The 23,015-nt window shown below is 41.0% G+C and overlaps 1 protein-coding gene and 3 long non-coding RNA genes across 5 annotated transcripts in view; 1 reads left to right on the top strand and 3 right to left on the bottom strand.

Moving 5' to 3' along the window:
- The window catches only part of LOC121106772, a 115,454-nt gene extending 97,559 nt beyond the window's left edge, over positions 1-17,895 (top strand). Inside the window, exon 3 of the long non-coding RNA XR_005839767.1 lies at positions 16,921-17,895. This is a non-coding gene — a long non-coding RNA (uncharacterized LOC121106772). The remainder of the gene's footprint in view (positions 1-16,920) is intronic.
- On the bottom strand, positions 400-2,836 carry LOC121106771 (coiled-coil domain-containing protein 70-like). The gene is made up of 2 exons (XM_040647491.2): positions 2,733-2,836; positions 400-1,429 (listed from the first exon to the last, which is right to left on the bottom strand). Exon 2 carries the CDS (start codon positions 1,358-1,360, stop codon positions 527-529), a length of 834 nt encoding a protein of 277 aa, XP_040503425.1. The 5' UTR covers positions 1,361-1,429; positions 2,733-2,836; the 3' UTR covers positions 400-526.
- LOC100858908 lies at positions 5,096-7,290 on the bottom strand. Its single transcript, XR_213187.5, has 2 exons — positions 7,202-7,290; positions 5,096-5,678 (listed from the first exon to the last, which is right to left on the bottom strand). It is a non-coding gene; the product is annotated as an uncharacterized LOC100858908 (long non-coding RNA).
- Positions 17,896-18,109: 214 nt separating the features above from the next.
- LOC107054585 lies at positions 18,110-22,094 on the bottom strand. 2 transcript variants are annotated; one of them, XR_005839764.2, is made up of 4 exons: positions 21,916-22,094; positions 20,854-20,984; positions 19,315-19,413; positions 18,110-18,378 (listed from the first exon to the last, which is right to left on the bottom strand). It is a non-coding gene; the product is annotated as an uncharacterized LOC107054585 (long non-coding RNA). The 2 variants fall into 2 exon arrangements; XR_001468983.4 differs by lacking the exon at positions 18,110-18,378 and having other exon boundaries at positions 19,113-19,413.
- Positions 22,095-23,015: the final 921 nt, after the last annotated feature.

Raw genomic sequence — 23,015 nt, 5'->3', positions numbered from 1 at the left:
CAGTAAGCATACAGCTCACAAATCTGTGATTTTGTGGTGATTTGGACATTTTGAAATGTTTTTTAATGACTGGTTAAGGAAAAAAAACTTGTTGCAACTTCATTTTCATTTTAAACAACGTCAGAAATTTTCACTAAAGTCTTTTTGACAGTTATAAGGTGGAAATCTTAAAAAGTGCAAATGCAATTGTGAATAACAGTAGATAATAGACTACGGCTTTAACTTAGGCCGTGGGATACTTAGAAATGGAACCATCTGTGTATAATTAATTCACCATCACTCATTGGAGCATTGCGAGAATTGCAGTTAATAATTTTGATTGCTAAAGCCTGTAAGTCAAGCAAAGAGCAATGATAAATAAATCAGAATAAAGTAGAGCGAACACATTAAAAGAAAACATAAAGCTAAGGCAGTATTTTAGAGTAAAAGAATTAAAGCCCATCTGCAAAAGTGAAGTCGTGTTTCAAATCTGCCCAATTTGCTTTGAGGCTCCATATCCAGTGCCCACGGCTGGTCTGTGCTTATCTCAAAGACCTTTCTCTTCTCTTTCAGGTAGTTTCTCCTCTCCTGGAAGAATATAAACATTTTTCAAGAGGGAAAATTTCTCATAGTGGAGGGCTTCCACCACATCTCCCAGAGCTTCTTTCTCTTTTTGAATCTTCCAGTCGTTCTCCTTGAAAGCTATGGATTCTTCCCAGAGAATGAGTTTGCTGCTTGAGATGGCCATCTCTTCATCCCAGAAGATCTTGTCCTTCTTCCAGAGAACTTTATGGTCCTTCCAGGAAGCCCTGTTCTTTTCCTGCATAGCTTTATTCTTACCCTGCAGGACTTTGTTCTTCTCATACATGGCTTTATTCTGTTCTTGGATATCTTGATTCTGTTTTAGGAAAGCCTTGACCAATTCCTGGCCAGCCTTATTCCTTTCACCAAGAGCTTCAATCAAATCCTCAGCAACCTTCATTTTATTCCAGAATTCTTCAAGCTTTTCCTGAATGTTACCAACTTGTTTCTGGAAGACATTTTTCTTCATCTGGATGACTCTGATCTTTTGTGAGAAGTCCTCGCTCTGTTCCAAAACATTCTTGATCTCTTCTTTGACAGCTTTGTTATTTTCTTGGAAGGTGTTGATTTCCTTCCATAATGCTTTGCTCTCCTTCTGAAAGGCTCTTATCTTCTCATGGAAATTCTTATTTGCTTTGCAGAAGGCTTTGATTTCCTTCTTGAAATCCCTTTGCTCTTCCTTCAAAATCCTGTAAAGCTGCTCCTTGTGGAAGTTGGACAAGTTTGCTTGGAAGTCCTTACTCTGCCTTCTTGAACAGTACAAAGCAGGTATCTTAATACTTCGTTTTATTTCTACCATTCTTTGTGTACTCTTTTTGTTTTCTTTCCTTTGGTTTTAACTGATGCTGTGGAAACTGGATCCCTGGATCTGGCAGGGTAAAACAAGGAACTCTTCAGGCAGAAATGTGCTGCTACGCACGGTGCTGGCTGCTTCTCCCAGCCAGGGAGAAGCAGGGATGGCATTTGTGCAGAGGCACTTTGGTTAGCCAACAAACTCAAGGAATACAAAAGCATGCAGCATTAGCTGTAAATTCCACGGACTGTAATTAAATTATGTTACATTAAGAAACTATCAGATAAAACTAATCAGGTCATTCCATAAATGTGGTATGAGTCAGGTTATTAAAAATTAACAGTGAATGATTTTCCAAAGTGACAAATGATTAGGGTACCTCTATTTTCAGAATCCAATGTGATGTACTTAAAAGGGGCTGGCCTTACTGCTTGGCATTCATAATCACTAGTCAATTGCAGTCATTCTGGCAGAGGAGCCTTGTCTTATTTCGTCACAAACTCTTCACTTGGATAGCTGACAACTGTGCTGCCATTTGCCCAGGCAGATATGTAGAGCACCTGCTGCCCAGTGTGTGCCTAACATTAAAGAAAATTGTAACTAATGCAAATACTTGTGCTGTTTACATCTGTGCTGCTAGCTTAATATCAACGTGCGTGATAAAAGGGGAAGAACAGCATTTCTGCAGTAATTTCTGTTGTGTGAGAAAATGTGAATGTGTTTACACATGATTTGTCTTTTTTTCTCAGAAAAAAATGTATGTTTTCTGCATGTGTTTGTGGATGCACAGAAGTTTTGTTTGCTGTGATAGTATGGTAATATAGAGGTGCAATCCCACATAATTCACACGTCTGCTACTTCTTTTTGTGCTGTGCTGTTAGAAAGTGGAACGAACACCTCCAGTGATACACAGTTTGCAAAGGATAAGAAACAACCCGTTACTCATTATTTAAGTAATATATGACTGTGAGGAAAATCTGCCTTCGTCAACAAGCAGTGAACATCTCAGATAAATCCATGAGATCTCTTTCTTGAAAGAGGGAGTGAACAGCAGGCAGATTCATCAGAATGCCTCAGCTGGGCCCACAAACACTGAGGTGTTGCCACTGCATTTCAGAGCACGCTTTGCTGTGAAGACGTGTCAGGAGACCTTTTCCCAAAAGGCCTTAGCCAGGATGGATGAGGAGATTAGCAGGCTCCTTTGTGAGCTCAGTGTCTCTCAGCACCTTCCCCTGTCAATTTTCAATAATTAGGTTTTAAAAATCTGTTAGATATTTTGCATCCCATCTTCTTTTGGTGGACTGATGTAGTGCTTTTACCTAGATATCAAACATCCAGCATTAAATTGTGAGTAAATGTTTTCCATATGGTAACTTACCTGCTTCTTTTTTGTCGCAGTGAAGACCCTTGTGCTGCCTTTGATAGCTAATGTTGCACCTTGCAGGCAAGGAGATGTGAAACCGTGACAGCCAGTTCTAGAGTGCAGGGGAGCTTGCTCAGCATTCATGGTTATGAGGTCACATCACTGGGGTTTTATTCCAGAAAAACAAAGGTAGACTCTTAACCTCATTCAGTTCTTACCAAAACATGTGGTCCTTCACTACCTAAAGCAGTCAAAAATGTATTTTCTTTCTAAAAGGAAACTTTGGTTTCAAGAGCAATTGTTGCTTATGCTTACCAAATTATATGGTTCGGGATGTGTTATGTAGGAGGAAAAGCTCTTACTAAAATATGCCATGTCTGACTATAAAACTTCTTGTGTTTGGTGCTCTCAGTTGCTGTGCTTGTTTTCTTTTTGTTTGTCCTTTGTCATGTTGAATGTCCACAGTTCCAAATTAGGATTTATAATGTTTTTTTTTGGCCTAGAGGTGAACAAAACTGTCCTTTCCTTTCACTGCAATAACTCAATTTCCTGTATTTTATGTTCTAGCTGTCCAGAATTTATATTGTATGTTTTCTGGGTTTGTGTATTACTGACTCATTCTTGTTTTCTTTTCTGCATAAATTTTGTATCTTCTTCAAGATAGATTGTCACTACTTTGAACCAGAAATACATAGTGTGACAAAGCTAATTAGACAAGCTGATAAGTGGATTAAAATCAGAAAAACATGGACCAGTCAGAAGTTTGGGTTCAAGCCCTGTCCTGAAACGTCACTCTGCTTTATGTGAAGTACTTGGTCTATAATGGTTAACATCAAAGGGAGGGCTTGTCTCCTGTGGGACAGCTACCAGCAAATGTAGGTTTTTGTATCACTGAAGTAAACTAGTGCATTTGGTTTCTTTTTTTCTCCTTCTTTTTTTTCCATTTTTTTTTTCCCAGTGCAATAAACAATCAAGCTGATTGCTGATAAACTGTGTATGAAGGTCTTGGAAAATCCTCTTCTTAGTACTTCTTTGAAATCTTCCCTGAGTTGCTGAGAATCTAGTTCTATTTCTACTGTAAATCTGATTTTGAAGTTGGCCCTGCTTTGAGCATCAGACTGGGCCAGATGACCTCCAAAGATCCAAGCATAAGTTATTTAATGTTTCTAATGTAGGTTTTAAAGTATTCTACAACTTGTTACTGGAAAAATATTTTGGTACCCATCAAAGACCTACTGATCCTGAAAATGTTGCTTTCTTGGCAGCTGATCAGCACAGAGGTTTCAGAGCAACTTTTGGATTAAGTCATTATGCTTGACATCTGCATCACCTCAGGCTACCACAAACGAACAAAAACTAAAAAAGTAAAAATTTACTTTCTCACTGGAATCAACAGTTCCTGGATTTATCCAAAAGTGAAACAGCATATACATGAGAGAAGATGGGCTGTTGTCTATGTGTGATGAACACACATTACAGCATTAGTTAGTGCTCCCTTGTCTGAACTCATTTTGGGCAAGAGGATGGAGAATTAGGCAGCTGCATTCCTACTTTGAAAGGATAGATATATTTTCAAGGGAACATGCAATGCAGTTGTATGAAGCTGTGAGTATTCAGTCACTGTAGAGGTCGAAGCACTCTCTGCAGGCAGCTCAGCTTTACCATGGAAATTTTCTGCCTGTCATTTATGTGCTTATCAGGTTGGCTTGCTTGCTTTCTTCTACCCTGCCCTTTGTGTCCTATTCTCTGCCCTTTTTTTACTTCTAGAATTTTCAGTAGAAGGTGATAGTGGGATATCTGTAATTTCCCTGAAAACGAATGAATGAAGTGACATAAATGAGTATTTTGATCATTTCTAGAAAATGAATGCTGTCACGGAACTCAGAGTAGTGAAACCCTAATTATTTCTGAGTAGTACCCTCTGCCCTTTCCATCTCCTAGTATCTGCTAGACTTCATCCCTTATATTCTATCTTGACTAAGATAGTATGTACATTTCTTTTATCTTTTTGAAACAGATGGTGCCCCAAGCCCCCCTGTGTGCAAGAACAATCATACCACTATATGCAAAAGTTTTTTGAGTTGATTTTATTTTTCAGTCTAACAGGCAACTAATTATATTCACCATTTTCATTAAGTTTTAATGAAAGAGCATTTCTAACACCATCAAATTTTCTGTGTAATTCTACAAGGAGCAATAGAAATTTGTTGGTTAAGATATCCTTAATGAAGTTAGATTTTAGATTCCCCAGCCTCATTCATCTGCTGGTGAGTTAGAACTAGGCAGCTAAATGGTGGTGTTTCATCAGAGGAAACGGAGACGGGGAGCTGAGATTGGAAAAGGTCAACAGAGCAAATCTGGAAATAAAAAGCAGATCATTTCAGAGAGCAGTCAAGGTTTTATTAGTGTAAGAAGGCAGAAATCATTCTAAGCACGAGTGCCTCATCTTTGATTTTTGACCAGTACAGTTTTGTTTTCTTCTGTGAATGTTTTCACTTTCCAAGGAATTCTTGTTCCTCTCCCCAAAGGTCCAGCTCCTTCTTCCAAAGGTCCAGCTCTGCTTTCCATTTGACTAGATCTTTTCCCCAGATTTCCTCTTCATCCTTTAGTAGGATGTTGACATTGTTCCAGAAGGTCATGTTTTTTTTCCAGAGAGTCATGTTCTTTTTCCAAGCAGCCTTGGTCTTGTCTTGGAAGTCTGAGATCATATCTCCATTCCCTTCCCAAAATGAGTTGAGATTTTCTAATGTGATCTCTTTCCATCTCCTAAAACTCTGGTTTTCCTTCTGTAATGCTGTCACCTTCTCTTGTAAATCTGTGATTAGGTGGCTTGTCATGTTCTTGAAATATACCGTTACCGTGTAGGCAAGGAAGACAGATGATCTAGCAAGTTCCAAAAGCCTGAGATACCACCTTGAAAGTGACATGACCACAGGCCAGGTGGTGATGTGAAGCAAGATCCTATAATGGCAATTATGAAATACAATGAAAAGAGAGAACCATAATCCCATAGATAATTTTGTAGCATAGAAAAGAATGAAATAAAACTATTGTCAGATTTACTGTCATTGCAACCTCTACATGGCACTGTATTTTAATTGCTGAAACCAGAGACCAAAAGATTAATTAGCCAAAGTAATTACTGGAACTATGTATTCATTCTACTTTCTCTGCATAAACACCTACTATTAATTTAAAGCCTATGTTTTACTTAGGATAGGAAAAGAGAGAACTGTGGACAGCTCTGATGGAAGTTTTCCATGGTGCCCTGCTATTAGTTTTCCATCAAATCTGAAAAAGTCACAGTAACATATAATGATAGATCTCTTCAATGGCAACAAATCAGCTGCTTTTTCAGTTGATCTGTTGTCATGGTTGCTTCCATGATGTGAAATGTAAAATTTATAAAGAGAATCAGAAGTACTTCAGTCATAGTTCCATACTGTCAGTATTGATGTATCAACCTGTATCTGAAGAATACACTTCTGTTCAAATAGGATTTAAGGCTCGATGCAGGAATTTTTATGGCTCATGAGGGGAGTTGAGGGCAGATGCAGAACTCTGCACTCTGGTGACACTGACAGAGTCTGAGGGAATGGCATGGAGCTGTGTCAGGGAATGGTCAGGTGGGGGTTAGGAAAAGGGTCTGCACCAGGGGGTGGTGGGCAGAGAACAGGCTGCCCAGGGCAGTGGGCATGGCCCCGATCTGCCAGAGCTCAGGAAGCATTTAAACAGTGCTCTCAGATACAGGAGTTAGATTTGGGTGGTCCCATAAGGAGTCGGGAATTGGTCCTTGTGAATCCCTTCCAACTTGGGATATTCTATGAAATGGGTCTGAAAAGAGGATAATGGCGTTTCTGCCCTTCAAATGCATGGATACCTACAGCTGGTTAATGTCTTAGTGAAATGAAACCCATTTGCAAAAAACGAACCTTCCAGGAAGCCTTAGACATTTCTGCTCTGCAGGACATCAGTGAAAAGCCTGACAAAGTGTCCTTTGATCTGTGTAGGTTTAATACGCGCTATAAGCATCCATGGCTGGAGTGGGCATATAAACAGTTTTTGAATAGATGGTGGAAATGGGAAGAAAATGAAGCCAAACCAGACCTTTCAGAAGTGCAGGCTGCAAAAGTTAGAAAGTAGATATTCTACTTCAAAGACTGTTTTCTCTCAGGGGTACATTTTATTTTGCCTTTGTGTTTTTATATATTGGTCTCCTGACTTGTCCATTTTTTTCCCTCTGAGTCAGTGTATGCCTGTCATGCCAACAGCTTCTTCCCCACGAATACTTGCAGTCCCTTTGACAAAGAGGCTAATAACAAGAGAAAATGTCTCCTCTTTGTTTTGCTTTTAATAGATCTTGGATCCCCTAAAACTGGAGAAACACCTCAGTGCCTCCCCAAGATTCCCCTTACCTCACCTTTTCTTTCAGTTCTTTCCTACTCTCATGTACATTTCAGTCCCATCCCCATTTCACTTAGTACCTCTCTGTCTGCTTCAGGAAGTCCTTTGCAGGCTCTTATATGAAGACAATTCTCCAAGCTCTTTCTCCCGGCTGACCTGTGCGGTCCCTGGCAGCCAGATCCTTGAATTCTGTTGGCAGGGCTAATGAACTGTTGTGTCACACCTCCCGTAGTGATGTCACACGTCGGGCCAGTGATGCTTCTGTCACATTGTTGAACATGCCTGAGAAGCTCTTTAGGATGGCACATAGGTGTAGGGGGAAGAATGGCTCTGGGAAAAGTCAGTGGCATTTTCTTGACGCTTTTTCTGTTGACACAGGCAGCTCTGGGGGCAGCCTGTTTTCAGTGTTATGCACACAATTGCTGTACCACTGACATAGGACTGGACATAGTGCTGAAGCAAATTTTCCATGGGAAATTTGTCTCTTTTGAAATAACCCACAGCTGAATGAGATCTCATTAGGGACCCTTGTCAGATGTCTTCTGCCTTACCATGTTTTGGGATGTTGAGAACAGCAGATTTCCCATTATAAAGTAGCAATATTTAGTATTGCACACGAGATACATAACTCACAAACTGTGAAATGACTGCACTTCTTTTAGGATCTGCAGGCAACTGCAAAAAAATGTCAAGGACTCATTTAGAACAAAAAAGACAAAAGGTAATACAATAAAATAGATGCAGGCAAGCTGTTTCATATAAAAGTGCTCATTAAATGCGTGGCGTTGGGATTCATGTGGGTATATTCAGGAAGCAAAATTCTCTGGTTATTTTTTCAAGCCAACAATGCTAGAAGCAGGAAGAGCTCATGAACTGGAAATGATGGAGCTAATATTGCCCTCCATGTGTAACAACGTGCCCTCCATCTCTAACTGTACCAGGCAGACACTGTCTCTTCCCTTTCAAGAACATCATGGGCATCAGGTCTGTCCTTTCCCTGACTATCTCAGCTTCTGAATTCAGAGTGAATAGGGATCTGTTCATTTAACTCAGCTTGTTTCCCTGATTGCAACTTCAGCAGTGACACAGTCATTTCCTGATGGTTTTTTAATGCTCTGGAAGAGATTAAGCTTGCTGTGGTTCCCTGCCTTGTGCCACAGAAATGAGCTTCAGCAGCCCCCAAGAATGGATGCTGCAATGGGGAGCTGGGCGAGGATTACTGACCGCTGTTTTTGTACATGAAAAAATAGTCACGGATGTCTTTGGTACATAAGCTTAGTGTGGCTATCAGGACATTAATTTTTCCTGAAACCAAGTGTTTTCTGTGCGGTGTGCTAATGCAGTGCTGTGCCACTCTGAGGGACAGCAGCTTGGATCTGTGAAAGAACCAAAGCACTCTCTATAGGCAGCTCAAATCACACTGTAAAATGGCATTATGTTCACCCCAGGTAAATTCTTTAGGTTACCATTTATTCTGATATTTTTTCCCCAAGGGGTCCTTATTGGCTTTCTTACAATACATAAAAGTCATCAAGAAAACACAGTGTTCGTATGATTACATTCACTCCTTTAGGTTAATGGACAGTTTTATTCGATATCCTTCAGAAAAGAATGAATTGAAATGCCTCCTTGCAGATATCCTGTGCACCTCTCGCAGTGCGGATGGGCAGGTCCCAGGCAGGTCCTCCCTGCTCAGTTCTCAGGACATGTCCCTCCTGTGCGCTGTGTACTTATTTACGGCTATGCAAATGATTGCTGACGTATGATGTGGAAGCAGGATGTGTTCAAAGGCTTTGTAGAAGGACTTAAGGTCAAGCATCAGGATAGGATTTCTGCCGTGTAAGTAGGAGAGACATCTCTTAGCACAGACTGATTATATTTCAAATTTGACAGCAGATTATTCTTTTTTCCTTCTCTTCCTCTTTCCCCTTTCACTTTCTTTCATGGTGCGAGGATGTGCAGCTCCTCACTGCTGGTGGGCAAAGCTTTTGATGGTCAGAAGCTATTCCAGTGCTCCAAATCATGTTTTATCAGGTTTAAACAAAGAGCACCATTTCTCAGGGTGCTATTTAAACCCTGGGGCTACATAGCAGCGTTCCCTTTGTTGCTATCGAATATCTCCATTTTCTCTTTTCCTTCCCCTCTGTCTCTTCTGTTCAGAATGTTCTTTGCCATCCCAGCCTCCTGTTTGTTAGCAGCTCCCCATAGGGCAGTCCCCCCAGTACTTTGGTTACAGCAGTCTGTGTCTGATCCTCCTGTGCCCGTGTAAGGAAGGCTTCTGCTGGGAAATGGAAACACAAATGGGTGTGGGAGAGCGCATTCCTGTGGGTGTGCTCCATGTATTGTTCTTGAAGTATCTGTCCCAAATTGCTAGCTGGTAGACAGTGCTGGAGCAGCTAGTAACGCATCTGCAGTACAATCTATGAGAAAGTTATCAAAATTCTCACCATGAGCATGACAAGTAAATTAAGATGTGTGGGCTGAAATGTACCCCCAAACGAATCCTTGAGCTCTGACAAATCTGAGCATACTTTTTAATCACTTAGCATTTCTTCCTCAGGGTGGATACAGTTATGATACAAAAAGTAAACACATTAAGGTCTGACCAATTCACTGATATTTTAAGCAACTGGAAATAAAGTAATAATACAAAAACTTGCAACTTTATTCCACACACCTCCTACACAACATGTTACCTGCAATAAGAATATGCACCAGCTGCCTTTACAGCCCAGATGAGTTGGAAGTGTCCTGACAGCTTAATTAGGCAGGAAGGACTCAACTAAGAGAAACACACCCTGCCTGCCCTCCCCAGCTCTGCTTCTGACTGGACAGCCAGACTGCTGGATGAAGATCCTTTGTCATAATGTGATGTATGTTAGCCTGATACCATTGGACTCAGCGATCCCTTGTGCTCTGTTCTGAGACCATACTGTAACTCAAGCAGACCAGCCCCTCCTGCATGCAAGTGTACTACACAGGCAGCAGCTCCTAGTGACGTGGTGATTCCTACAGAGACGAGTTTATACAATTGTTCAGAATTTATAAGCTATAAGCGTAGATCCCTCAAGCACTTCACATGAATGCAGCTTGACACCAAAGTCTGCTTTGAAACAGCCTTTCCTGCTAGCAGTGGCTTTGGCTTACTAGGCCAATAATGCAGCATTTAACTAAGATGCTGTTACCCTGTCTGCTGTGCTGGTTTCCTTATTATGTTTTCTATCTCAGAGGAGTAATACTGCCTGAAAGCCATGTAGTCCACTGCAGACATTTCATCAAAAAATATTTTTTTTCAGTGCTTCTCAGCATAGCAACATAATGTTCCAAAAGGCCTGGTCACCGTCATATTCTATCAGCTGGAGTTATACAATGCTGTGTTAAATATTTCAGAAGAAATTAGAAGTTAATTCAGTGGCACCGATCATCGCCTTGTTCTGGTATGTGATTAAAGAGGTGCTGTCAAAGTGGGTAGCACAGAAATTAACTTAGTTTGACAAGTGTCTCATTTAGTAGCTCTTTTCTTGAGTATTCTACTCCTGCTTCCTTGACTTTGAATTCAATGCTGAGCCAAAACACAAAAGCAACTGACAACAGATTTCTTCTTGGTCTTGTTTCAATCAGGCCTTCAGAAAAGATACAAGCTGCCTGGTGTTGAAGCATCAGGAAATGAGATTCAGGCAGTTGTTTGCCTCTTAATTTTCCTTGACTGTTATATAGACGGCTGCCACTTCTGCCATGCAGGAGGTCTGCTTTCACATTAAGCTCACAGAGCCAGATCCTTTGCAATAACATCTTTCCAGGTCATGCCTCCCATCTCGACTGGCAGCAACGACTCCCGCTGGCCCAGATGCAGGAACAGAGTGGGTGAAAAGCCAGTGAGTGGCACTAGGTGTAGATGTTATTTTTGCTTTTCTATTTAGTGTCTCAATGTCTCCACTTCTGGGGTAACTGTGAACAGTTACATCACTGCTGGAAACTATGACTCAGCCAAGGATCCATAGCAGAAACTATGCTGCCCAGGAGAAGCAATTAGTCTGCTTATAACAAAAGCCATTAAAACTAGCTAGCCTTTTCATATTGTCTCCCAAATTATAGCCAGCACAGTCCACAATGGGAGAGGTTGAGAAGGAAAAGAGGCTGAAATAGAAAATGCTGACAAGGTCAAAATCAGATGTTCGCATGGATGGTACATGACACAGTCAGACTCCTAAAGGTCACACTCGTTGGAGGTGAGTGTGCGGCATGCCAGGACAGAAAAGCTGAGTGGTATTGTTATTCCCTCTCATGCTGGCTTTAATTGTGATGGGAATCATCAGTGACACCGAGCTAAAGCTCTCATTCTGCAATCTCATTAGGATTGAATTCCTGCTCTCTGCTTTGAATGCAGTGAGGAGTTGATGCACACACAGGAGCAGGGTGAGGAGGAAATCCTTGTTCTGAGAGGGAAACTAAAAGCACCAAAGCCAACACCATCAGTGCAGATTTTCTTTTTTAGTTTGTAACGTTAGCAAAGCACAGCTTGGAGCTTCTCATGATAAACTGTCTGAATTGCAATTCCGTTAAAAAGCAAATAAAAGCTGTGGTAATCATACAAAGTCATTGCGAGACAATTCAGATTTCATCTTCTCCCAGAAACAGGCATTAATAGCAGTTCTAGTGCAGTTCTGGCTGTACTTTTGTCCCCTCTGAATGTCGTTGATAATATAGCTCTGTGCTTCCTAGTATTTTTCATACTGGCAGTGATTGCTACATGGGCAGCCTGCACCATTTCTCCCCTAAGTATAAAAGCACCTTTTTTTCCCCAAATGATAAGCTTGAGAGGTGTCCTATAAAGAAAAGTAACACTTTGTTAACTATGCAGTTGATGTACACAGCTAGGTTGTCATTTTCAGCATAAAGCTAGTATTGAATGCTAAGTAGAGGTAGATGGGACAAATGCTTCCCTTCTGAAGATGCCTGTTCTGCTTCGGATGCGATACAAATTGGTAGCAATCTCTGTGTCAGGTTTGCTTTTTATTCCAAGTGCTTATGTCACAGTAGGTTGTTTGCTTATGCTCTCCTGTGCAAACTGCTCCTCTGGACCTGCTTTAGCAGGGAGTTGAACAAGATCTCAATGGGCCCCTTGCAACCCCTGCAATTCTGTGATGCTATGCAATCCACTAAGCTGTACATTAACGTGAGTATTCTTGCAGATTTGTGTTGCAGTGTATTTGTTTATTTTTTTAAAGAAAAGATGTGCTTCTTGCATTGTACTACATTGCTGCCTCAGATCTGAGCAGCAAGAGGAAGTGCTACTTTCTTCTGTCCCTTACAGTTATTGCTACATGGGTGAATTTCTCAATGGGATTGTTGGGGAATTAATTTGAGTTCTTTGTTTGTTTGATTTTCTAAAGGAGACATTTCCCACTGGTGGGAGACGAATTCTTCATTACTCACATTGCTGCTATGACTATTGTGACCATTGCCAGAAACGTCTCTAGTCCATACATGAAGATTAGAACACCTCTAACCTTTTGGGTACACTGCCTAAAATGCTAATGTTAGTTCTGAGCATTCAGAAATTTTGTCCTGAGGTAATAGATTAATTCTAAGTATTGAGAGTATCTTTATAAAGTGGCTTATTTTCAATTTGGCTTTTGGCTTCTGAACTTCTACATTCAGAATTACAGTAATTTCTGCAATTGAGGGGTATAAAAATGTTCATTAACAGAAACAGATATTGTCATGATATTAGATCATTTTAAGAGCCGGGGCTTTGAGAAAGATTAAATGCTATGAAATACAGAATGAAATTACAATAATGACCAAAAGAGTACTATCCCCGATCTTGCAAAAATTGCATTCCCTCTCAGAAATCCATAACTGGTAGCGACCTGGCTCTGAGCGGGGAGGAGGTGCAGCCTGCAGGGCCTGTGTTGGAGCAGGGAAGTGGGGAGTGAGGGGCTGCACAGAGGGCTGTTATGGCCTGACCATGGCCCCTGCCCACCGCGCAGTGCTGCTCTGGGTGGGAGTTGGCAGACTGAGACATTTTAAATAATTGCTCCCTAGCCTGGTAAGTTATACCAGTATGGGCTGTGTGAAAAGTTGAATGTGCAAACAGAGAAATAATGAAACTAGGAAGAAACTGTTAAACTGTTGTTTTCAATTTGGCCTGTCTTCCACTTGCCACATCTTACTATAAATAAATGTGAACAAATTACTTGCTAAAATCTGTGAGTTTCAACTGTTTTCAAAGCAGCAACTTTTTTTCCCCGTGTCTTTACAAAATTGCATACAGCATCCTGAGATAGAGAAAATAAGAGCCATATCATGTTGTTAATGTCGAGGTTAATGATGGCTGAGGCTCCTTCCTTGCTGAGCCATGTGCTGGATTGGGCGTTGCTCTTCTGGGTATGCTTCTATCAGTGAGTTCCTATCAGAAGCCTCCAGCAGGGGAACTGTACACTTCTTCTGCTTGTGTCCTCCAAATCCTTGATGAGAGCATAGTTATTGTACCTTACAGCAAAACTTCAAAGTGAAAAACTCTTGTTTTCTTTTTTCACCTTTTTATTGCTACCACTGCAGTTTTACCTCACTTATAAATTATGCACTGTTTGCCCTCTTGAAATTGTCTGGGTTTTTTTGAGTTTTATGCTTTCTAATTTTTTTTCTTTCTACTGCTTTAGGTCACTTTGTATGGTGCATGACTCCGAGTGCTATTTATGGGGGTTTGATTTATTGCCTTATTCTCTCAAATCTAGCCAGTCTATTTATGAATTTTGTTTTGCTCTCTCAGAACCACAATTTCCCTGCAAATGAATCTAACATGGTTTTGAAAAAGTCCTTTCTGAAGAAGATGTACTTCACATACAGTCTTCAGCATCTTTTCCAAGGAGACCAACAATTCAGCCAAGATAATCTTTCTTTGCTTTCCTCCTTCTGTTATTTTAAAAAATTGTAGAAGAAACCTATTTGTGCTATCCTGGTTTCAGAATTTATTCCTCTGAGTTGTAAGCTGCGTTGCACAAGAATGGATCGACTTAGTTTTTTGTACAACAGATGGCAGACAGCTTAGATGGGAAAGACTGTCAGGCCCAGTCAAGAAATGAAGCTGGCTAATACAACACAGGAATTGATAGAAACCAAATACTGGATTACCACAGGTTGTCTGAAATGGGATTAGACACACATGTCTAAGCAACTGATGATCCCACTTGTATGATGTCAGTCTCATTCTCTGAACTGAATTATATAAGTAGAGATTCAAGCAGCAGTGTCCAAGGAGGAAGGGACCCCAGTGCGTGTTCTTTCTGCATCTGCACTGAGGCATCAGTGTGGCTGTGGCACCTGCTGCTCTTCTGTTGTTTGGAGCCTGTGTCCACAACCAGGTGGGTGAGCAGCTTAGGGAACCTTTGTGAAGCTTAGGAGATGGAAAGCACTGAGGTTACAGTGGAAGGAATTTCTCTGGTCCTGTTCCAAATATGCTTCAAACTGAGCCAATGTTCGAGGAGAACACCACCCCTGTCGTAAGTGCATGCAATTCCACTGATTCCAAGGAAGTTGTTTTCACTCAAAATAGACACCCTGTGGTAACACACCACTTTGGAAGTAGCTGTTTTAAAAACATTTTAAAATACCCACTGCATACTTTTCACATCTGCTTCAGAATCAATACTGAGCAGGTGCTTCTATAGAGTCAAAAGTAGAATGAGTTATGAGCGTGGAGTAAGATAATGAACCTCTGTATAAACTACCTGTCTGAGAGAATATGTGTCTGCATGCTAATAAGGCCAGCATGCAAGGACTAACTATCTTACGTGCTTTGTTTCAGTTGTTCTGTGCTTCTTTGTAGGTTGATCTTACTCAGGTCTTGGCTGCGTGAGAGTCAATCCTCCCTCCTGATTTTCTGCTGTTATCCTAGCAGGAGGTTTGCCCAGTAGGCTGGTGTAAATAAATGATTAGGCCAAGTTTTCCTGCTTTGGATTGTAGCTACATGGCTTCACAGCTCTTTGAGGTCAGCTTCGTGTCAGTGTAACCACTACAACTTTATAGAAGTAGTGCTTAGTTCATGGTAGAAGAAAAAGAGATGGGGAATCAAGACATTCGTAAGTTTTTGCCATGAAAATGAATGGGGAAATCATGTTATATCCACTCTGATGTAACTTAACCCAGACATCCATGCTTGCCCTGCCTGCTATGCTGTTAATGATGGGGGGCAGTGGATGCTGCAGAGAGGGCAGGGGCCCAGCACAGCCAGCCTGCCCCTGAGCACTGCTGCTGTGCGTAGCTTCATCTCTGCCCTCCTGCCTCCCCTCGTCCCGAGCTCAGCTGATAAGTGGACAGGAGTAAAGGCACAGTGCCTAGCTCAGAGGGATCCGGTCTGCATGTGGGACAGGGGTTGTACTGCGGCACGTGGTGCAAACACTGCTGATTTTCATGCTCTGGCATTACTTGTTTTTGGCGTTCCCATCTCCTAAACCCTTTAAGAAGTGTGTACAAACTGGGGACACAGTCTCGGGGTGCGGGTTATAACTGGGTATTGCTGCCTGGTTTTGTGCCTGGCAGGAATATTTAAATCTCATTGCTGTGTTGTTGTTCTGCAAGTTGTTCATGGAGCCGCTTCATTATCCAGCAGCGGAGACAGCCTACTGAGCATGGAATTTGTTTCCAAGGGAATTGCTTCCTGGCCTCTAATCAAGTGGATGTTTTTTAGTGCTATAATATCAGATTATTCAGTGTTGTCATATGGGTACTCTGCAATGTTTTTCTATTGTTACAACATCAACATTTCATTAAGCTGAATGTTATTATGCAGTTTCAATTATCCGAGTCTTGCTTCTGCAGGCATTTCTAACACCTCTGCGTTAGACCTAAATGTTTAATTCATATTTTTGTGTTTTATGTGAAAGACTGGAAATCTCCTGGTTCCAGCCAGGCAGCAGAGCTGCCCCCTGTGCCAGGAAGGTTACTCCAAACCATGCACAGAAAGTCCCTTAGTAGAACTGCGGATTTACCATACCTTTCAATTTTGAATTGGAAGGTATGATTTGAAATTTAGGTAAAACTAATAATAAACAGCAACTTGCAAGTATAGCACAGTATGATGACTCACAGAGTATCGGTGGGCACAGCAACCTGCTCAGGACATAGAAAAAAGGCGGAATAGGCCTTTCAGTGATCTAAAAATCACTGGCTGGAGTTTAGATCAGATGAATTCTTACTGGCGTTGGACACAACTGCCACAGACACTGCAGCAGTCAGGAGGAGGAAGCAGGCAGTAAGTGCTGCTCTCTTACATGGGATTTTGTGCGGGTGCACTTCAGTCTTGTTTCACTGGGACAATTGCTGTGTTTTAAGATAGCCCATAGCCACATGTTGGGTCAGGGCAGGGAGCAGCTGAGGAAGGTGTGGATTTGTTGGTTCACCCTCTGCTAGTGAGAGACCTCCTGCAGGAAGGCACTGGAGAAGTCCTTTGGGCTGTTGCACAACACCAGTGCACAGTGGTTGTGTAGACACTGTATTGAATACTTTGATTTTTAATGATGTTTCCATATAGTAAAGTCACCTTATGGCCATGTTTTGCTTCAGCTCCTGTGCATCCAAATGACTTCAACACTGCCCTCAGCTGCCATAAAATTGTACTCTGTGTAGGCTTTTATTCTGTAACCAGTAAGTTAAACTTTCACAACAGGGAAGTTATATCTCAAATAGGTCCTGACAGCTCTATTAATCATATAAAAGCCATGATTTTTGTTATGCATCTTCACAGAGAATTTTATGCATAAAGAATTGCCTGTTGTAATCTGAATTCTCTTCACAGGAGAAAAATACATCTCTGAGAATAACAGCCTAGAAAATGCAGCAGAGCTGTGCTGATGGACCGGAGCAGCCAGGCCACTGGCAATCAAAGAAAGCAGCAGCAGGTGATCAAATATTCCCAGGTAATTGACTACACTGCAGGCATTGTAATGAGCTCCCCAGCAGAAACAAGATGAGCTGCTAAGCAGACACACCACTGAAAATGCAAAACTGGTTCTGAAGTCAAGTAGATATTGTCATGTAAGTAGAAATCTGCTCCTTATCCCTGTACAGGTTTCAAAATGAATAATAACTAAGATAAAAATGGGTAGGAAAGAATGTGATGCAAAGTTCTTTGATCTGCATCTTAGAGGAAGAACTGATTGTCACAAGGCCTACACTCAGCTTCCAGGTTGCTGAAAGAGGTTTGCATAAGTGAAGGGCAGTTATCATGTTATCTGCTGTCATATCATGTTCATCCTTTTCTCACTAGAAGTGTATCTTATATAGGAGGTGGTGTACAACTTGCAGAAACAATGTTATGGACGAAGTGATTTACCCAGAGATGCCCACTGCATTTAGCATATGGGAAGACTATGGAACTTGACTCGAGCTATGTTAAATTTGCATTAATGTTGACAATGTAGGTACATTGAAAGATCTATGCAGTTAAAATGAATATTTTTTATGACTTTGCAGGGGTTGTGAAGATAGCAGCAGCCAAGTATGGGTAGTGCTATGACCCATTTCTAGGTTTTCTGAACCATAACATAAAAACAAGAATATTCCTTAGTTTTGGTGACTACATTTTTGTCCAACAAGCCTTACACAGGCAGCCACACTATGTGTTTATCATGGCACTCCTAGTCTTAAAGTAGATAGGATAAAACTATGTTTGTTAAAGTTCACAGCAAATTTTGTGGTGTAGACACAGAGAAAGACTGCTGTACTGAATTCATTTAAAGGACTTATGTCTGTTTTGGTGTAGCTGTTAAAGAGAAAAAGGGGGAATCTTTATTTTCTCTGCATTGGCATGGAGAAAATGTATAGGCAACTCGGTTTCGTGATTGCGAATCAAGATTTGGATTAGATGAGGGGACAAACTGGAGCGTTCTGCAGGAGTGAGAAGGATTACTGTGACAGGAAAGAGCCCTTCTGGTAGAGGGCTCTGAAAGACATAGCTGGGAAGAACATGGAGTGTTCAATATTTTCATATTTTAATTGGAATTCTGCTCTGTAGTTGTGTCACATTTTGGGAGGCATACATTCCAGAATATGCTACTGATAGCACGATACTGGATTCTTATTCAAGAGGAAAAGAAACATTTTGGGGCTTCGTGGCATCAAGCTAAAAAGGTTAAAAGAAAATATGCAATTGCAACTTACAGCCATGTGCAGGCAAAGCATTTTGTTTGGTTCATTGATTGGAAAGAGTCTCTGTTCCTGCTAACACAGCTCCTTGTATTGCTTAAGTCACAATCTGGTGGGAAGTGAAACACTATTGTTTGTATGTTATAGTTCCTTGTCTTTGAGTATAATTGCAATTATGTTCTGTAGCTATAACAAATACTCTGAATGTATTATAAGAAGGCAGGAGGGAAAGAAAAGCCTGCTGCATTGCAGTCCAGAGCCTATTCCCAATTCCTAATATAATTTACTTACAATGGATTCTGCAAATTATTCATAAAATAGCAGCAGGCCTCATTTAACAACATGACAGGGCTGCATGTAATTAGAACTATTTTAAAGTGTTTTTACTTCCCTATAGATCAATTGTTCCTGCTATAAATGTTTCTACAGCAACACGTACATTTTTTCACTGTAAAGTGCCATGCAGCCAACTGTGGAAGTAAATATGTGGCTGTAGCATACCAGGTGGATGGTCTAGGTGAACCTGTCTGTGGTAACCTGTTCTGAAAATGGCTAACCTGTTTTTTGTCAAGAATTAGCAAATTTATGGAGCTTTGCAGAGACACACATGGAGCCATGTTCCCCTCAACTTCAATATCATGATTGGGCCAAACCATTGTAAGTGACCCATTTTATTCAAAGGAGAATCAAGATTCTATTTATACATCGCAGTATGGTGTCTACATTAGAATTTCATTAACTCAGCCTATTTCTCTGATGTGACAAAGCAGAAAGCATATATTTCTAGTATGTACCTAGAAAGGTATCTCTACTATCACTTCATTTAAAACACTTTTGGTTTTGCATGAGATTTTAATGTTATGACAGTTTCCAAGGTATTGGAAACCTAAGGACACTGAGATGGTGGTCATGGGCAATCCAGCTTGTCTGAGGTAACTGGTAAACATCAGTTCCTTTTCTGAAGGCATCCACTGCTCTTAGTCTGCTTTAAGCTATTTGATGTAGTGATCACAGGTCCTGGTTCATTTTAAAGACTGTATCTCACCTGACAAGTAGTGCTGTTGGAGGACCAGGGAGGAAGTGACAGGGAAGAGGAGCTGCTGCTGCATGACATTTCCACTGCAGAGCTTAAGGGTGTGAAATGCTAAACAAACAAACAACAATAATAACAAAATAACCACTAACCAACAAACAAAAACACACAAAAAAAAACTCCTTTAGTATTCCTGTTCATAATGTTTGAAAGCTTAATGCAAAACTCACCAAAGTCTGTGGGGATATTTCCATTATTTTCATTGGGCTTTAGATCAAGCTGTGAATGGTTGTTATGTTTCATTTAGATAATGATCTCCTCCTTTCTCCCTTTTCAGCTTGTTCGAGTTTGCTTTGCCCACAGCATTATTTCATATGGCATTTGTCTCCTTTTCTCTAGCATTTCTCTGCCAGTGGCCTAACTTTAAATGGAACTTAGATTAGCTATGTAATTATGTTTTCTGGGTCTGTGTTGAACATTAATTCATGTGTCCAAATCACAAAGCATTTAAGTTAGATAACGCCACAGAGACTTAGGAGGTCAATCTTTTGCAAGAGAAATTATAGATTAGAAGAGCTGGATTTTGTTGATATTTATTCCCAGTTCAGCATTTCCTTTCTCAGACCCCACCTTGTCAGGTGTTTGCAAACATTAACAGCTCAGTCACCTCGTTGTTCAAGGTAAGGGCAGTAAGGCTAGTGTCTCAGAAAGGAGCGTACCAAGGCATAAACATGGTGGATTATGGAGTTCTCAAGCAAGCTTAAAACAAGAGCATGCCTTTAACTCCTTCAGACTGTGGTGATTTATCTCCCCCGGTGACCAGCCCAGCCAGTCCCCAAAATAGAAAGCATAGTCTATAAAAAGGGATGAAACTGCCAAGGGACATATCCCTCACACCTTTTGTTTCCCAGTTTGTGCACTAACATGCTGTTCCTATATACATTCACAGTAACACCTGAACTATACAAGACTCAATTTCCGTCCTTGAGATGCTGCTATGAGTCAAATATTATTTTTAAAAAAACAGTTTTTATACAATTTCCTTATAAATGTATTGTATTTGATGAAAAGGGATCAAAAACCAGTGGCTTGTCATTAGTGGATAAAATGTTTTCAGTTCATTAAGTCTTTAGAGTAATGCCTGGAGGTTGAAACAGTCCTCAGTGCTTCCTTGGGATCTCAGCAGGTGCATCTGAAGACTGTCTGGAACCATATGAGCTAACAAGTTAGTACAGAGAGACATTCTTGGAGATCGCAGTCTGTCCTGCACTTCAACTCCATCCTCACACAGCAAGTCATGGCACTTAAAACACATGCTTTAACTTTGATGCGCTTTCGCTTGTGCATATGTGTAAGTGCTCTGAGGAAATGGTGCTGATGAGAGGAGAGGGAGACCATAGAAAAAGGGAAGCAGATAAATGCAGTTGTCTGGAGAAAGAGGCAGTGGCTGGGTTATGCTGTACAGGGGAGACGTACTGACTGGAAAACATCTTATAAAAAATTCAAGGAGGGAGAGGCTTTAACCAGGCCAATGTTTCCCAAGGAGCACACCTGAAATCATTTCCCTCAAATGATAAGTGTCCACCGAAGTAAGACAATCTTGTTATCTTCTGTCCAGCTGAGATGCCTCATTTTAGGACTGGAGAGAACTTTGAGAATTTTGCATGATGGAAAAGTGTGTCCTAAAAAAAAAAAAAAAAAAAAAGCAGACAAAAATAAGAATTTTGAAAGGAAGTTTTCAATCTATAAAAATGAGTCTGTTCTAGAATTTCCAGAGCTGTTTATAGAGCCAGAAAGCAAACCTGCACTTAGTAGCCACTAGCTGGCAGCTTTTGCTTGGCCTTTGGAGTCTTTTGCTCACACCAAGATCCTTGATTTGAGTTTTAAAGCTCTCATGACAGATAAGTACCCTGAATACCATACATTGATTCAACCACTTTGTGGCCTAGCAAGCCTTTAAAGAAGGACAGCTTAACAAGAAGGACTGAAGCTGTAGGTCAGGCCAGTTGTATGAGATTCCTGCTTATTTTTGGGTAGATTGTCCTGTCTCTTTTGCTACTATTGTGATTAAAAAGAAAAACAAAAAGCTATTCTGGACCAGAAGAGATGCTTGCACAAAAATGCAGTAACATTTTCTCCATTTTTTTGAAAACATCTCCTCCTTCTATAGAGGAAGGGAAAAAGCATCAAAACAAACTCCCAAGCAGATTTTCTGCCTGCCCATTTATATGCATAGTTGGTACCTCACTGCATAGTCCACCAACAGATGCACAGTAGCACAAAGACTTGGGAAGGAAACTCATTAAAAAAGAATCCACATTTGCTGTTCTTTACAGCCCTGGTGTTTAGTTATGTACAGCTTTCAGCAGTTATCTTTTTCAGTAGATGCTCTGCAAGCTGTTCAAAGAGAAAATGTGAGACAGAAAATGCTAACAAAGAGCCATCCTACAGTTTCCCATATTGATAAGGAAATCCAGCTGATTTCTGTAAACAAGATTTTTTTCTTCTTATGTGTCTGCCAACATCAGGGCTCTGCAACTGTGTATAGTAACCATCGTGGCAGGAATCTGACTGGCCTTTAAAGAGGGTTTTTAACCCATAATTTCATCTCACCTGTGATGTTGTATGGGTGTGGGAAGACAAGGGGGCAAGGTGGGTGTTCCTTTCCTATGTTAATACTCCAACTGGCATATTAAATGAGCAGAAACAGGACTTCAGTCCCAAATCTTTGTGTAGCTGCTTCCAGCCCAGGCAGATCCTGTCCATCACCTGGTTGTCCATTGTGATGCTTCAAAGATCACTTAGTTCCAACTCCCCTGCTATGGGCAGGAACACCTCCTACTGGACCATCCCAAATACCATCTTCCAGTTGATAATGGCTGCCCTCATAGTAATAGTAAATAAAACCTGGCAAATTTCTGGGCAGTGCACTTCAAAAAAAAAAAAAAAAAAAAAATTGCAAGTTCACAAGCTAAGCAAATTGTCATTCTTCTAAGCTAAGCTCAGTTCTCACACCCATATCTAAATTTCTTTACAATACGTACAGTGACATCTTTCATCATAACTTTGCTAACAGAGCTACTAGTACAAGCTCTTTGTGAAAGTCACAGATTTCTGTTACCGTTGAGGGCAGATGCAGGACAAGGTTCGAGTGTAGCCAGAGACAGCTTGGGATACAAAGGTAGCCTGATGGAGCAGCACACATCAGCATGGGGTGAGGAACCTCTCCAAGCCTTCCTTCCAATAGAAAGAGGTGCTGCCATTTCCTCAGCCCTTGGACAAACAAAGATACAAATTCAAACCTGCGATCCTCTGACACACAGCTTCCCCCTAAACGTGTGTGAAATGACTGATGGATGATCAGCTGTTCTGTGAAGAGTGAGCCTTGAGAAAAGTTGGTGTGATCAAAGCCTGCTCCTTACACATGGAGGTGCTGATGCTGCAGTAAGGCTGATGGTGTCCTCCTGTACTTCTTTAAACAAAGAGGAGGGAATAATACCTTTCAGAGTATTGGAGGGAGTGTAACAGTATGTGGTGACTGGCTTTAAGAAGGTGCACCACCCATGGGCATTACACACCAGCTTCCAGGAAAGCTTTCAGCTGTTTCTATAAATCTCTGTTTGGCAGAGCACAAAAGTGTATCTTGTATTTTGTGCAAGTGCATTTTGCAGTCACATGCATGTAAAATACTGATTTACAGTTGTGCTTGGATT

This window comes from Gallus gallus, chromosome 14 (assembly GCF_016699485.2).
Source record: "Gallus gallus isolate bGalGal1 chromosome 14, bGalGal1.mat.broiler.GRCg7b, whole genome shotgun sequence".
Lineage (NCBI taxonomy): Eukaryota > Metazoa > Chordata > Aves > Galliformes > Phasianidae > Gallus > Gallus gallus.
The sequence above is the reverse complement of the archived record's forward strand: the minus strand, read 5'-3'. Positions and strand labels throughout refer to the sequence as shown.